This window comes from Neophocaena asiaeorientalis, unplaced genomic scaffold, assembly GCF_003031525.2.
Source record: "Neophocaena asiaeorientalis asiaeorientalis breed wild unplaced genomic scaffold, Neophocaena_asiaeorientalis_V1.1 scaffold938, whole genome shotgun sequence".
Classification (NCBI taxonomy): Eukaryota; Metazoa; Chordata; class Mammalia; order Artiodactyla; family Phocoenidae; genus Neophocaena; species Neophocaena asiaeorientalis.
The window spans coordinates 323,721-341,525 of NW_020175671.1; the positions used below are offsets into that span (position 1 = coordinate 323,721).

The 17,805-nt window shown below is 36.1% G+C and overlaps 1 protein-coding gene across 2 annotated transcripts in view; it reads right to left on the reverse strand.

The window, feature by feature from the left end:
* Positions 1-17,805, reverse strand: part of DCHS2 (dachsous cadherin-related 2) — a 278,660-nt gene that overhangs the window by 90,437 nt on the left and 170,418 nt on the right. For both annotated transcript variants that reach the window (XM_024731773.1, XM_024731772.1), the window contains exons 6-10: positions 15,977-16,164; positions 14,565-14,664; positions 6,815-6,972; positions 4,878-5,721; positions 2,425-2,664 (exon numbers count right to left, since the gene is read on the reverse strand). In XM_024731773.1, coding sequence (XP_024587541.1) covers positions 2,425-2,664; positions 4,878-5,721; positions 6,815-6,972; positions 14,565-14,664; positions 15,977-16,164 — 1,530 coding nt within the window. The remainder of the gene's footprint in view (positions 1-2,424; positions 2,665-4,877; positions 5,722-6,814; positions 6,973-14,564; positions 14,665-15,976; positions 16,165-17,805) is intronic.

Sequence of the window (17,805 nt, forward strand, 5' to 3'; positions counted from 1 at the left end):
TAGGGATAGATCTTTTCCCACTAACAATGGAGCTCTTGTTGTTGGCACCAAATGCTGCAGCAGTTTTAATATCTTAGTTAAAAAGTGGTAGTTGTTTTTCCCTTTTAATACAAGAAAAAACTCCTGTTAGAACCAGTGTGAGTCATACATCATAAACATTCAGTGCTCAAATTCCTATGGGTTTTGAATGCCAAACAATGCTGTTAGGCTTACATTTTTAAAAACTACATTGCAGAATGCTAGAAAACGTATGTTAACCTTTCTAGTATTAAGTAATGCTATAATATTTTTAAAAATACAGACTATAAAGTAAACCATTCATAAATTCCAATATGATGCCAGTTATGTTAAAATCTTGACTACATCATTTAATTCTTGTGCATAATCCTTTTTCATTGTCTTAACCCAATAAGCAAAAAAAAAAAAAAAAATGATTTAGGAAAAATATGTTCAGAAACACATGCATACACCCAAATTCACATGCATTTACATAACCACTGGCTTAACAGATCTGGCTTCATTAAAAACACTGAGATTTCCAGTAAACCAAAATTGTCTACAAAACTTGTGAAGGTGCGTGAGACTCAGGAAATGCTAATGTGTATCTCAAACACCCATAAAGCCAAAGCCAGAAAACCAGCAATTTTGCATCTAAATTCCCTGGCAAACCATAATCTCTAGAATAATGAACTTTCAATTCAATTATAAGTAACAGGTTGCAGACCATTCATTCCAAAAGAAAATTACACTAACGCTTGGCAATTTGACAGTAAAAATTGGAAAGCATATTTATGGCAATCATCTTTAGTTGACATATGAAAAATTTTGAGAGAAATTCTTTTTGCCTTCAAATATTAAAGCAAATAAATCCTTTAAGTAGAGTCCATTTTAAAAAATAAAATTAATAAAATAAAGTCAAAGGGAGGAAGCATTTTACAGACTTTAAATGCTTGCTAAATCACATGTCAGTGATGGGTTCAGCATATGTCTGTGTACTTTGGGAAGTGGTTTCTGTGTTGCCCGGAGCTCTGCATTACTCAATTTACACCAGAGAATCCTCTCGGAGAACTTTACTAAACTGGGTATATTGGAAACACAAAGCTTATGTATGTTCTCCATTGTTTCTATCAACTAAAAACCACACTGCCAGAAATGTGCTAAATTCTTTAAGCAGAGTTGGGACAAGCAATTGTTAGCACACTCCAGTCCTCTTGGTGAGCACAGTAAGCAAAACTCTTTGATCACACTGCCCCACTCTGGTCAAAAGAGAAAATTGGGTTGGCCCTTGAAAATCTTCATCGCATCACATAAAATGCATTTCATTAAAATATGATGTTTCCCCAAAGTGCAAAGCATCTAAACGGTATATAATTTAAAAGTTCAAGAAAATGTATCTTTTACCCCTTTGATAAACAATTTAGGAGGAAAATGCTAGTTTTCATACTATTATTTCCATAGAAACATCTGTTACAATTCTTGCAAGAAAAGAACAAAATATTATATTGATTATGTATTGCCACTTGCTATATACAAATGTGAATTTAAAAATACTGGCTTATTAAACTATTTGTATTAATTTAGATGGGAAAATTCAGCATATGCTGTTAATGGCAACTACTTCACTATAATTTTTATAATTATTTTGTTTAAAATTAAAAAAGGGTATTATTAAAGTTACTGAAGCTTACATGGCCAAAAAAGTCATAGTGATATTGAAAAGCAATTCTAAGACATTTATAAATTCCTAGCCATAGTAACTGTTTACTTCAAAGTCATTTGTCTGAACACAGTGGTTGATATTAATAACACAACAGTAATACAGTAATGATGGAAGTTAACATTTATTGACTGTTTATTGTGCCAGATACTGGTCTCAGCCCTTTGTAGGTAATAACTCATTCATATTCATAACAAAATTATGAATTAGGCTGTATCATAATCCCCATTTTACAGATAAGCAAACAGAGGATGAGAGAGAGCTAGTATATAGCTTATTAAATGTTACACAGCTTAAGTGGTGGTTCTAGGATTCAAAGCCAGGAAGTCTGACACCAGCATCCAATCTCTTCCATTATGCTACATATAGAGAAAATAAAGAACGATTTACCTTCTGGTACTCCATGTATCTAGCTATTACAGTCTGAAAAAAGTGTGATCCTTTGTCTATACTTCTGTTTATTATCAAAATCAAATCAATAAAATGTATATTAATTTGATATGTATCACTCTACTATAAGTAATAATAAAAATCAATACAAGCAAATGCTATAAAAAGTACACACTATGCATTCAATTTTTTTTCTGTGTATGCTAATTAAAGAAATTCTAGAAGTTTGAAATAACTAGCAACTGTTTTCAAGTTTCTGGTAAATGTCAATTTTTGCTTTTAACATCGATTACTTAGTTCTCACATTTTTGAGTTACCTGAATCTCTGTCCACAGCTTCAACTCTTGTGACAAACTCCCCTGGATTTTGATTTTCTTTAACTGAAGCTTCATATAGGTGCTGTTTAAATACTGGGGCCTCATCGTTTACATCAAGAACAGTAATTGTCAAAGTCTGGGATGAAGAAAGTGTTGGTGTGCCACCATCCAGTGCCAGAAGGGTCAGAATGTACTGACTTTTTAACTCATAATCCAAAGGCGAAGTAGTAGTTAGTAAACCTGTTTTGAAAGAAGAGAAAAGCAATAGGTAATATTCTTTGGAGAAGTCATGCTTACTATACTTTTGTCTAACTCATCTAAGTTGCTAAAAATTCAGAAGCTTTCTCTGTTAAAGAATAAATATTATGAAACCAACTTTAAATTTATATATTATCTGGAATAAAAGAGAACATCTTTCATTAGAAAAGTCATTCTAATTTAAATTATAAGGATGAATGAGAATTCAGAAATAATCCATAACATATCATTATCTACTAAGATGATTACATCAAGAATATTTATCTACCCAACATCTACCTTCATTTTTTTTTAACATTTATTTATTTGGTTGTGCCAGGCCTTAGTTGCTGCACATGGGCTCCTTAGCTGCGGCACGCGAACTCAGTTTCAGCATGCATGTGGAATCTAGCTCCCTGACCAGGGATCAAACCCGGTTTCATTGGGAGCGCGGAGTCTTAACCACTGTACCACCAGGGAAGTCCCTCTACCTTCATTTAAAAATATATCTAGGTTCTAACAGTATCCCTCTTCATGTCAAAGGACACTTCATGTGTAAAAGTGACCAAGTTACAAAAAGTATGGCTACATCCTTTAAGAGATTTAGTTTTTGTCAAAGAGTTATAGTCTCTTTATACTAATCTCATTTAACTGTCTTTTTTTATTAACAAAAAATAGTAAAGACTATAACTCGGACAATAAACTTCACGAATACAATGTCTCCATCCAACTGCCATTTAAGCATGTAACTCATATAAGCAACTTGCACACATATATTTGTTACATAACTCCAATTGTCACATTTTTTCTTTTAGGATTGTTGTTTGCTCCTCTAACACGTGCTCCTCCTATAAGAACTTTTCTTCAAATAATTAAAGAGGCTTACTGATTCAGATTTTATATATAAAATGGTTTCTCCATAATTGCTTATCATTTTACACTTCATAGCCAAAAGCCATTGAAAATATCACTTTGTCTTCTTGATAAAAAAATATGAGCTTTGTGAGAGGAAAATAGCTTATTTCATAAGAGTGCCTTCAGCAATTAGCATTTTATATCTTTGAAAAAAATATCTCAACTGAAACAGCCACTGCAATTGTTTAAGATTCAGGATATCTATATTACTGAGACGCAATTCTAATTTTATCCACCCTCTTTAACAATCTGAAATAGACCTTCCTTAGCCATTTTGGAAAGCATTTTAAATATCGTTTAAATAGATCCTTGGAGACCCCAGCTCTAACAGAAATCACCAACTGGATCTGGACTATCTCTCTGTCAGTTGGGCTTTTAGGTGGTGTTCATGCAGGTCTCAGAACAGAACCATATGCACAGGATTTAATAAATATTTTGATGAAATTTTCCAACAGTATATAGCCAGACTATAATCATGACTTCCAAATTCTACACATTCAGTCCCATTCCAAATAATGCTCTTACTAACAGTTGGGCCAAATGGTATACATCTGAGATTTTTTTCTAAGGCTCATGCAGAAATGATTTTATTTTTTAGAGAATGAGATGGTAGTCCATCACTTCAATATCTTCTGAAAATCAGGTTGAGGGAATTTCATTTCCAATATAACAAGAATGACACTTTGAATGTATAATTGTCCATCAAACTACATCAAAAAGTTTAGAAGATGTTATCTGACAATATGGTAACAGCAAGACAAGGGAAGTGACAGTGAGTGCCATTTCCAAAGAGTACTTGACAGTGAATAAATGCTTCTGCCAAAAATAAAATGTTTCAGTTGTGAAAAGTAAGGGTCTTAATGTCAATATCAATACAACCATTTAAAAATACATGATTTCCAACTATTTACAAGTGTATGTTTGTATGATCTTAGAGATAAGTTTCTATACTAAAGTCTTTGAACAATGTTGACTCATGTTCTACCTTGATTCACTCTTGGTATCATCTCCTACCCTATGAAAACACAAAATGGGGGTAAAGAATTTGGCTACTGTATATTCATCCCAGGAAATGTGAGCTAGCTACAAAGCAGGTCAATGTTAACAAACAGGCCAATTACTCTTTGTTCTCTGAATATGACCTCTGTGCCTATCATCTATATAAGTTAAACAGTAAATCGAGTCAAATTTCCTTAAAGCATATGCATCTTGAGAACTATGATTTTATAACAGAGGAAAATGAAAAAGATAAGTGTAAGGAAGTGATCACAGGCTTTAACTGACAGTGACAAGGACAGTACCTGATGACTCATCTAGCATAAAGGCCATATTTTCATTTCCTGAGAGGATGCTGAATGTTACTCTTCCATTCCTTCCTGCGTCTGGATCTTGAGCAGTTATGTGGTGCACCAAGGAGCCCACCGCGGCATCCTCTTTGACAAGGGCGATGGGGAAAGATGTAAAAGTGGGGCTGTGGTCATTTATATCCAAAATCACTACCTTCACCATCAGCGATCTCAGTCGCCGGTCTGTCACATTCACAGCCTGATCGGATGCAGTTACTGTCAGGACAACAGTCGGAACTCTCTCTCTGTCAAGGGGGGAAGCGGTGACCAAAGTGCCAAATGAGGGGTGGATGAGAAATGGATTCACTCCAGGGTGGTGGGCTTCAATGAAGTATTGTACTCTACTGTTCAAAAAACTGCCATCACCATCTTTGGCATTGAAAACGTGCACCAGAGTCCCGACAGGGGCATTCTCTTCCACGCTGATCACAATGAACTCCTCCCGGAAAGATGGGGAATGGTCATTCTGATCTTCCACAGCAACACTAAGGAAGACTGTGCTATTCACGGGAGGGTTTCTGCTGTGGTCTTTAGTTAACACCCTGAAAATATACTGGGATGTCATTTCATAATCCAGTTCCTTAAAGAGGAACAAGTCTCCCGTCGAGCTGTCGACTTCAAAGTGACCATCCTTGTCATCTGCAGCGATACTAAAATGTAACTTTCCACTATGATGTTGTTGAAGGTGATCAGGTGACTTTATCAAGCTCATTATTTTTGCAGGCTTCAAGTTTTCTGGTATAACTAAGTGTTTAATATTCTGAGAAATGAGAGCTCTCCCTTTGGATAGTGGTATCACCTGAAATAAGAATAAAAAGGAGTTGTTAATTTGGGGTTTTTAAAAAGACTTCACAGGTGCTGCTATTCTTTTGGAAGCTAATTCCTTCCAGTTGTGTAATATGCATATGTTAATTGGTGAGAAAATGTCTTTTCTTATCTTATATAATTCCAGTATGCCTCTGAAGACTGAAAACTGCATAATAGCTAGGAGATAAGAAAGTATAGGACTTTCCACTCCCGTTTGCTGCAATAGATGCAATGATAGTTTGGTGAGGCTATGCTGTTGTTTACGTGAACTGTAGTTTTATGGTTCTTCAAAGACAGTGTACAAGAGCTAGTTCTCCAAGCTAATCTAAGTCCTAGAAACTCATATTTCCTTAATGACAACATCTGCATACATTTAAGTATCATATGCCTTTGTTTATCTGAAACCAGATTCTTGAGATATTATGATAGAAGTTTCTCCTAACCCACATATCCTTAATCAATAAAGAACATAATTTGGAAACAGAACTCTTGGGGACATATATTCTTGATTAGTATACATACCTATATTAATATTACTGATTATCACGTGCTTGAACAAAAAAATCTTCCTGTAAACAGTCATTTTGCTTCTGATGAGGTGATGTACTTTTTTCCTACTATGGAGACTTCCTACAGCTTGTTTGCTCATTACGACTAAAGGAAAGTCTTAAAATACAAATCTCATGTGCCTTTCCTAATTTTAAAAATAATTACAAAAACTATGCAATTTATATTGGTCATTTATTTACACACGTTTCTCCTGCAAATTTACCAGGTCCTTGCAATTAGGAAAAAGTAAAAGAAAAGATACTTTTTGTTCTTTATAAATAAAGCAGGATAAACATCCACATAGTGATGGAGGTAAGTATCTTGTCAGTAACTGTACAAAGTTAAAATAAAAAATTATTTAAACCTAATCATTTCTCAAGTGATAATAAAATCACTTAATATAATGCAGACATACATCTGCAATGCTCTCTAAAAAGAGTATTTGTATATTTAATGTATCTTCACTCTACATTTGTATATAAAATAAAAATGCCCTCAGAGCATCTTTCCATACTTTGTGTGATATGAGCTATTACCTGAATATTAATAACTGCCTGTCCTTGAAGAGGAGGCACCCCCTGGTCTCTGGCAATTACAGTCATCCTGTAAAAAGGTCCATAATCATGTGAAAGTACTCTGGTTGTTCTTATTTCACCACTGTTGGCATCAATCTTGAAGTGATCAGTACTACCCTCTACACACAAACACACACAAAATTAAGAAGTTAATGTTAGTTGACAATGCAGAATACAGAGAATTAATTAATCCAAATATACATGTGATCATTTGGAAATTTTATTTACCTTAAACTCTGCGTGAATATGAGCATAAGGATAATACTAAAAATACAGACAAGAAACATAACAGATTAAAAAAATTATTATAGAAATTTTCACATATAAAAAAGTAGACAGTGATATCATGAACTTTCATGTACCTATCATCTAGCTTCAATATTTATCAACTCATGTGCCATATCATCCAGCAATACCATTCCTGTGTATATATCCTGACAAAACTTTAATTCAAAAAGATACATGCTCCCCTGTGTTCATAGCAGCACTATTTACAATAGCCAAGACATGGAAACAACCTAAATGTCCATTAACATGTAAATGGATAAAGAAGATGTGATACATATATACAATGGAATACTACTCAGCCATAAAAAAGAATGAAATAATGCTATTTGCAGCAACATGGATGGACCTAGAGATTATCATACTAAGTGAAATAAGTCAGACAGAGAAAGACAAATACCATATGATATCACTTATATGTAGGAATCCAAAATATGACACAAATGAACTTATCTATGAGACAGAAACAGACTCACAGACATAGCAAACAGACTTGTGGTTGCCAAGGGGGAGGAGAGGTGGGGGAAGGTTGTATTGGCAGTTTGGGATTAGCAGATGCAAACTATTATATATAGAATGGATAAACAACAAGGTCCTACTGTGTAACACAGGGAACTATATTCAATATCCTATTTAAAAAAACATTTGGAAAATAATAATAATATTTATCAACTCATGGCTAATCTTTTTGTGGTACACGGGCCTCTCACTGTTGTGACCTCTCCCGTTGCGGAGCACAGGCTCCGGACGCGCAGGCTCAGCGGCCATGGTTCATGGGCCCATCTGCTCCATGGCATGTGGGATCTTCCCGGACCGGGGCACGAACCCATGTCCCCTGCATCGGCAGGTGGACTTTCAACCACTGTGCTACCAGGGAAGCCCAACTCATGGCTAATCTTATTCCCCATTCACATATTTCCCTTCACCATCTTCTTTTGAAGCAAATTTCAGAAATCATATCATTTCTTCTGTATGTTTTTCAACATGCATCTCTAAAAGATAAGGAAAAATTTAATACGATCACAGTACTGTATTATACTTTTAAAAATTAGTAATAATTCCTAAATATTATCAAATATCTAGTTAACTTTTAAATTTCCAGTTGTCTCATAAATATCTTATTTTTTTTAGTCAAATTAGGTTCAACACAAAATCTGTATTTGCATATCTCTACCATCTATGCATTCCTGCCATCCATCTCTTTATTTTGTTCTTGCAACTCATTTGCTGAAGAACTGGATCATGTATCCTGAAGCTTCACGTGGTCTAGATTTGCCTGTTGCTTATCTCCAATGTGTAGCTTACTATGTTTTTCTGTCCTCTATGTTCTCCTTAAATTGGGAAGTACATCTAGAGAATTAATCAGATTCAGGTTGTTTGGGGGAAAGACTACTTCATAAATGCTGTTTTGTGTTTTCCTTCAGATGCACATGTCTGATTGTCTCTTTTTGTGATGTGGGCCCCCTTTGGTGCACAGCCTGGATCCACTAATGATTCAGTAAATGTTGCAAAGTATAACATTGAGTCTATGATCTCTTCTTCATTTATTAGCTGGAATATATTACTAAAGAGCAACTTCTTCTTATGTACTTATTGGTAACCCAGTGGGACAGTTCATTATACGAAAAGTCAGGATAAATGTTTGATGGTAAACTTTTATTTAACAGTCTTCAAAATAATGGATTGGTTTACTAACATCATTCAGTGCTTCAACTATGATAATTAAAGGTTTGTTTAGTTTCTGTTTTAAGAATCATTAAGCATAAATTTAAACATATTATAAGAGTTTCAATCTATTCCCAATATTATCCCTATTGGTGTTCAAATTGTTCCATCTTTGAACCTTAGGATCCTCTTAAAGGAGGTTCCTGAGACTTTGATATGATCCTAGTCATCTTTAACAGCCTCCTTGTATCTGGGGTGACAAAATGTTACAGACTCATCTTGAAGATTTCCTGTTCAAGACCTGGAGTCAGTCATTTCTCCAAGGACTCCTGGTTCATTCCATGGAATACAGTATTGGGAGGTTGTATCCTGCTCATTGCTTCTGGGTCAGTCATTGTTTCTAGGCCTTTTTCAGTGGTCACAGAATACACACATGCACACACTAAAATATGTCATAAGTTTATATTGATACTTCTAATTCAAATTGATCATGACAGGTGTTTTTTTATTTGGTTTGCTAAATAGCAGATTTGTGTTCTTTGATAAAATCTAAATACTTTAAACAACCCAAAGAACTTCAGACGATGTCTAGGCTAGTGGCTCTCTTTCATTCTTTTATTCAACTGTCAGTGAGTCACTATCATGTAACAGACACTACCAGTTATAGGGGAAATAACGGCAAATAAAAAAGAACTCCTGCTCTTAAGAAAGTCAGAGTATAGAGGAGGAAATTATGTAACATCTACTGGTTGTGATTTCTATGCTTTGATCCATTTACATAGGAGAATGAAAACTTTCATGAATGTGATATATATATCTTTGTTCTCATATTGATTTTTATCTTGTTATTTTGTCTTATATTTTGTAGTTGCCTCTATTTTGTAATTGGATAAAGTTAAAGCAAAGGTATGAGTAACATAACAGATATCACCACATTTTTATATTGTGATGCCCCAAGTATCATTTCAGAAGCTAATTTTTTTTAAAATCAACATTTCAAACATTCAGAAATATATGACCATCCATGTAAACATTTCCAGATTGGTAAAGCCGCAATATTTCTTCAAATTTTTTAAAGAAATGACAGAATACAAGTATAGCAGAGGACCTGTGTGTACCTCCAAATCTCATTCCCTTCTTCCCTGTAGACAGCCTCTGTTCTAAAATGGGAGTGTATCTTTCTAGTCCATATATTCATGAGTAATATATAGCATGGTTTTGTTCCTTTCCAAATAACGGTATCATAGCAGGATTATAGCTTAATCTATTAACCTGTGTGTGTGTATTCAGCAGACTCATTGTTACTGCACAACCCACTATGTCATCTTCCCAAGCATGAACATGATTTGCCTTTTCATTTCTTTCTACTTTAGATCTTTCATCTATTTTGTAATTTTCTACATAAATTTTCTTAAGTATCTTTTATTGAAATTTTCCTCCTTATGCTTCTAGTCAAGATGATTCTGATTTGGGAGAGGGGGGAAACACATAATTTGATGGTCCTTCTTTAAAGAAAATAGGACAATATTCCCACCCCAGAGGAGCCTGTGCTAGTGAAGAACCTTGAAGCCTAAACTTCATGATCTTCACAGTAAACTGGACCCCACACCCAATGATTTTCTTCATTACAGTGAATGAAGCCTTTGAAATCCTGCTTAGTTCTCAAAATGCTAGTGATTTTTGTATGTTGACATTGTTCCCAGAAATTTTTTATGTTATTGATTCTAGTGATTTGCCTGTAGCATATTTGGGGTTTTCCATGAAGACAATTAAATTATTTGCAAGTAACAGCACTGTTGTCCCTTGTTTCCCTATTTTTGTGTCAAACACGACAAAACAACAAATTTCTTTTAAAATGGTATAAAAACACAATGCCAACTAAAGTTAATCACTGGAACCAATCTGAGGCCTGTGCATTCTCAAGGAAAAACATAAACATAAGCCTGTCTCAATAAAATTCCCACATACACATATATGTGTGTATGTATGTGGCATTTTTTTATTAATCCTATTTTTTTTAATTGGGGTATAGTTGGTTTACAATGATATGTTAGTTTCTACTGTACACTGAAGTAGAGTTCCCTGCTATACAGCAGGTATTCCATGCTATACAGCAGGTTCTCATTAGTTACCTATTTTATACATATTAGTTAGTGTATATATGTCAATCCCAATCTCCCAATTCATCCCCCTTGGTGTTCATACATTTGTTCTCTATGTCTGTGTCTCTATTTCTGCCTTGCAAAGAGGTACATCTGTACCATTTTTCTAGATTCCGCATATATGCGTTGACATACAATACTTGTTTTTCTCTTTCTGACTTACTTCACTCTACATTGTGTAAATATGATTTACTCTGACTTTAAGAATATTTAATTTTCATAGAGATTCACAGATGCTTGATGTTCATAATCATATGTCTTTATACTCAATACCAATTTTTGTCCATTAACTAGTATTTTCCTGTCAGTAAAAGTTGATTTGCATTTCAGATTACTGAAAATTATTCATTTAAAGTGGGTGGCTGGTTGATTTCTAATTAGGACATAGAGAAAATAATATGATTTTACATTAAAATTTTATTTTATTTTTTTAACATCTTTATTGGAGTATAATTGCTTTACAATGGTGTGCTAGTTTCTGCTTTATAACAAAGTGAATCAGTTATACATATACATATGTTCCCATATCTCTACCCTCTTGCAACTCCCTCCTTCCCACCCTCCCTATCCCACCCCTCTAGGTGGTCACAAAGCACCAAGCTGATCTCCCTGTGCTATGCTGCTGCTTCCCACTAGCTATCTATTTTACGTTTGGTAGAGTATATATGTCCATGCTACTCTCTCACTTTGTCCCAGCTTACCCTCCCCTTCCCCGCATCCTCAAGTCCATTCTCTACTATGTCTGCATCTTTATTCACATCTTACCCCTAGGTTCTCCTGACCAATTTTTTTTCTCTTTTTTTAGATTCCATAGATATGTCTTAGCATACGGTATTTGTTTTTCTCTTTCTGACTTACTTCACTCTGTATGAATCAGAAGCCTGATTTCTCCAGCTCCGTTTTTCTTTCTCAAGATTGCTTTAGCTATTCAGGGTCTTTTGTGTTTCCATACAAATTGTGAAATTTTTTTTTCTATTTCTGTGAAAAATGCCAGTGGTAGTTTGATAGGCATTGCATTGAATCTGTAGATTGCTTTGGGCAGTATAGTCATTTTCACAATGTTAATTCTTCCAATCCAAGAATATGGTATATCTCTCCATCTATTTGTATCATCTTTAATTTCTTTTATCAGTGTCATACTATTTTCTGCATACAGGTCTCTTGTTTCCTTGAATTACGTTTATGCCTAGGTATTTTACTCTTTCTGCCACGATGGTAAATGGGATTGTTTCCTTAATTTCTCTTTCTAATCTTTCACTGTTATTGTATAGGAGTGCAAGAGATTTCTGTGCATTAATTTTGTATCCTGCTACTTTACCAAATTCATTGATTAGCTAATGATTTCTTTCCTTCTGCTGACTTTGGTTATTTGTTGTTCTTCTTTCTCTAATTACTTTAGGTGTAAGGTTAGGTTTTTTATTTGAGATATTTCTTGTTTCTTAAGGTAGGATTGTATTGCTATAAACTTCCCTTTTAGAACTGTTTTTGCTACATCCCACAGGTTTTGGGTCGTTATGTTTTCACTGTCATTTGTTTCTAGGTATTTTTTGATTTCCTCTTTGATTTCTTCAGTGATGTCTTGGTTATTAACTAGTGTGTTGTTTAGCCTCCATGTGTTTGTATTTCTTACAGATTTTTTCCTGTAATTGATATCTAGTCTCATAGCACTGTGGTCAGTAAAGATACTTGAAACAATTTCAACTTTCTTAAATTTACCAAGGCTCGATTTGTGACCCAAGATATGATCTATCCTGGAGAATGTTCCATAAGCACTTGAGAAGAATTGATTCCTTCTAGAGAATTTTTAATTTCATTTACTGTGTTGTTCATCACTGGTTGTTTGCTCTTTTGTTCTTCTAGGTCCTTGTTAAACGTTTCTTGTATTTTCTCCATTCTAGTTCCAAGATTTTGGATCATCTTTACTATCAATATTCTGAATTCTTTTTCTGGTAGACTGCCTATTTCCTCTTCATTTGTTAAGTCTGGTGGGTTTATGCCTTGTTCCTTCATCTGCTGTGTGTTTCTCTGTCTTCTCATTTTGCTTAACTTACTGTTTTTGGGGTCTCCTTTTCGCAGGCTGCAGGTTGGTAGTTTCAGTTGTTTTTGCTGTCTGTCCCCAGTGGCTAGGGTTGGTTCGGTAGGTTATGTAGGCTTCCTGGTGGAGGGGACTAGTGCCCATGTTCTGGTGGGTGAGCCTGGATCTTGTCTTTCTGGTGGGCAGGTCCACATCTCATGGTATGTTTTGGGGTGTCTGTGGCCTATTATGATTTTAGGCAGCCTCTGTGGTAATGGATGGGGTTGTGTTTCTGTCTTGCTAGTTGTTTGGCATAGGGTGTCCTGTACTCTAGCTTGCTGGTCATTGAGTGGAGCTGGGTCTTGACGTTGAGATGGAGATCTATGGGAGATTTTCGCCATTTGATATTACTTGGAGCTGGGAGGTCTCTTGTGGACCAGTCTCCTGAATTGGCTCTCCCACTTCAGTGGCACAGCCCTGACACCTGGCTAGAGCACCAAGAGCCTGTCCTCCACAGGGCTCAGAATAACACAGAGAACAAAAAGAAAGAAAGAAGAAGATAAAATAAAATAAAATAAAGTAAAATAAAACGAAATAACGTTATTAAAATAAAAAATAATTATGAAGAAAAAAACTTTTTTAATTAAAAAAAAAAAGTACAGACAGAACCCTAGGACAAATGGTAAAAGCAAAGCTATACCGACAAATTCACACTCAGAAGCATACACATGCATACTCACAAAAAGAGAAAAAGGGAAGAAAGAAAAAAAAAATATATATATATATATATATATATAATCTTTGTTCGCACAGCTCCCAGGGTTCAGCTTTGGATTTGGCCCCGCCTCTGCGTGTAGGTCACCTGAGGGCGTCTGTTCTTCGCTCAGACAGGACAGGGTTAAAGGAGCCGCTGATTCGGGGGCTCTGGCTCACTCAAGACCGGGGGGAGGGAGGGGTGTGGATGCTGGGTGAGCCTGCCGCCGCAGAGGCCAGCGTGACGTTGCACCAGCCTGAGGCACACCGTGTATTCTCCCGGGGAATTTTCCCTGGATCATGGGACCCTGCAGTGGCGGGCTGCACAGGCTCCCAGCAGGGGAGGTGTGAATAGTGACCTGTGCTTGGACACAGGCTTCTTGGTGGCGGCAGCAGCAGCCAGTGTCTCATGTCCATCGCTGGGGTCCGCGCTGATAGCCGCGGCTCGCGCCCATCTCTGGAGCTCCTTTAAGCGGCGCTCTTAATCCCCTCTCCTCACGCACCAGGAAACACAGAGGTAAGAAAGTCTCTTGCCTCTTCGGCAGCTCCAGACTTTTTCCCGGACTCCCTCCTGGCTAGCAGTGGCGCACTATCCCCCTTCGGGCAGTGCTCACGCAGCCAACCCCAGTCCTCTCCCTGGGATTCAACCGAAGCCCCCATTAAACTTTAATTTTTTTTTTTTAAAGGTGATTCTAGAAAATAAAAAATGTATTTTGTTTGCAATATGGTGCTATTTTCAGTGTTAACTATTTTCCCAGAAGGAGGCAGATGTTTGGTAGACAAAAGAGGAAATTCTAAAAGCTCTTAATCCTTTATATATAGTAACTTTTACCTGAAGATACTGAATATATAACTTCTGCATTGTTTCCTTCATCAAGATCCTTTGCAAACACAGTTGTAACCAACATATTTACTGGTTGACCTTCCAGAACCTGTCATTAAGACAAATGACTTACAAATTAGTCAGTGAAATTTAAAAAAGAAATATCAATGAATCTTTAAGTTGCAGAACACATTACTACTAAGCATTATTTTTTAAACTACTTTTAAATCCACACAAAATGCAAATGTCTACCGTATAAAAGTTATATGGGTGTAAAACCATGAAAAAAATCCACATTACAAATTTAAATGTTTTGCTCAATTTGAACAAATTATCTGCAGCATTTAATCTAATTTTGAGAAAAAAAGGAAATAAAATTGACTAAAAAAATCTTAGATTTTTGATGCTTTTTAAGAATTCTGGCATTTTCTTATTCATCCCTCTCTTTTAAAAGATCCAAAATTCGCTAAAGATAAGCATAAGCCATTATTTCAGGAAACATACCTTATTAATTAACAGAAACTTTCCTGAAATTCTGAAATGTACATGGGGAATTGAACTCCAAGTTTAGGGTCTTACTGCCTAATTAAGCCATGATACATAAAATGATATATTAATAAAAATCATAAGGATAGTATCATAATGTTCTGCATTGGTAGAATTTTCTTTAAATATGATTTTGGAAGATAAATTTAAAGTTATTAGCTTCCTCAATACCTATTTCGAGGTTTCCAATATGCATACCTGATCTCAATTTGAACGCCCAATTGTTTCAGAGCAATAGCTTCCCAACGTTTTATTCATATAACCCTTTCATTTAAAAAAAAGTATGAGTTCCTCCAAGATACATTTATTAATTATGTACATGAACTAATATGCTAACTTATGTACATTATAAAACATACAAAAACATGGAAATGAAAAATATAAAATCATGTAAATATAATGAGAAGTTTCCGCATGTGCCTGCAAAGATCAAATGCTACAATCTCTGGCTGCACGTCCCTCCACTTTAGAGCTACAAATTGTTCTCCTATCTTCAACTAACCATCTTAGAGATGTGTTTCAATTGCCCACAAGGAGCTGTAGACAAAGAAAGGCATGCAAATTACTGAAAAAAAACAAGCCATGTCTGAGCAATACTGATAATGAAGTACCATGACGTTTGCATACAACAGACAGAACTACATTATCATAAAACCACTGAATGTGTGATCCCAAATAGCACATATAAGCATTTTCTTTTCTTGTTTTAATTGTGTTTTTATTTTTTTTGACATGTGGACAATTCTAACTCTAGAAATGTATGCATTTCCACGCAAGACTGACTGGATAAATTCATGCTTTTTACCACAAGATGGTGCTCAAAACAAGTAACTAAGAATACTACAAATGTTGTACGGCTACTTGGCTCCACATACCTTGATGTGTAATTCCTTCCCAGGGAGGCACTGTGGGAAATACGGCCTGTTATCGTTGATGTCAGTAACTGAGACATACACCAGCGCGGTGGCATTTCGAGGAAGGGAGCCGTGGTCGGTCACTAAGACAGTCACCTGATGGTGCACCCGTTGCTCATGATCCAAGGCCACCCAGCTGATAAGTTCGCCTGAGGAACACAGAGCAGGATGAAAGAGGCTGACGCTTGTACTAGAACTGTGGCTTTATGAACCACCAATTAAATCTCAGACCAATTCCCAGAAAGGAAAATCAGATATAAAGTTCTAAAAGCACAACTTCCAAGACCACATGCTTTAGTAATCTAGCTCTGCTGTTGAAAGAATTTTCTGAAGTTTCTTCTGCCACCTTCAATTTGTCATTCTTTGTATTTCAAATTATCTACCATCAACCATTCGAACTAAAGAATGAATTCATAACAACAAATGATAAAATACTCTGTGGTAATTTAATAATAATTTAGAAGATTTAAAGTTACAGCATGTCTCCCTTCATACTGAATATACAGAAAGCACCTCAGCTCTGACATCACAAGGTCTGGTTTGGGCACCAATTTCTTCACCTCAGGCACAGAAGGACCTCTCTGACCCTACCTCCTAGGGCTATCAAACACTAACGCAATCATAAATTTAAAAGGACTCTGTAAGCTGTAAATTATCACGAACGTGGGAGTTGTTATCATTACTTAAAATAATGGCAAAGTACCTTCATGAAAATCAAGTACATTCCTAGGTGATGGTTTGTCTTTTACGTATAGAGTTATCTATTTTTATCTCAAAAATATATGTGTAGTGAGGACAGTGACTTCCCAAATAACTCTTCATGCTTTACAAGCCATATTTTACATATTCTTACTCAAAACTGTCTTCTAGGCTACTATCCTTGTGTTTCATCCACAGACTCAGGCATAAAATCGTAACTGCCTCTACCTACCGCCAAGGGCCATCTCTGGTAGCCCGTCTCCCGCTGCAGAGTTCCAACAGGCGTTAATATCCTCACTATTTATGAAAATATCTATTAGTGAGAAAGTAATCAAGAAGCAGCTACTACCTAACATTGCCATTACCAAGATCTTTTTGCCCTCTTCCTCCAAATGAAATGTGTAGAACAAATGACAGTGTGTAGAACAAAACAAAAAGTGAAATCAGTAACAACAAAAAATTCATATTTGGATAAGTTGCTGAATTGGTGAAGGTATAATGCAGTGTTTACCATATCCAATTAATATATCAACTATATTTATAAAGTGTTTACTATAAGTGTGATTCTAACAAAAATGACAAAGACGACAACTGCATCTTTAAAGTTCCAAAATGCAATTCTTCTAGAAAAACCCTAAATCCTGAATGGCAAACAGATTTTTATTTGCTGCACCAACTCTGACTGACATGTAGCAGCTGTTCGGAAAGACTAGGAGGCTCAGCTGGGGCTGGGCGTGGGGGTTCCACATAGGGTTCCGTGGGAGTGAGGTTTCGGGTCACTACCTGAGGCTGCTCAGAGCCCCAGATGTGGAGGGCGTGCCTGCGTGCTGCGCATGCATGCCATGCACTGGAGGATGTCGTCAACCCCTGCGCTGCCCCACTGTCCCCAGCCCCAGTGAACAGGAACAGCTTACGAGTATGTAGCCTTCCAAGCCCCTTCATAACACTTTAACTCTTCACACACACACACACACACACACACACACACACCCAGAGCGGGACACGGAGCATGGCGGCAATTGTCTCCTTTTTTCAAGGTAAGGAAACTGAGTCCCAAGGTGAAGCTTCTTGCTTCTAGCCGTACAGCGATT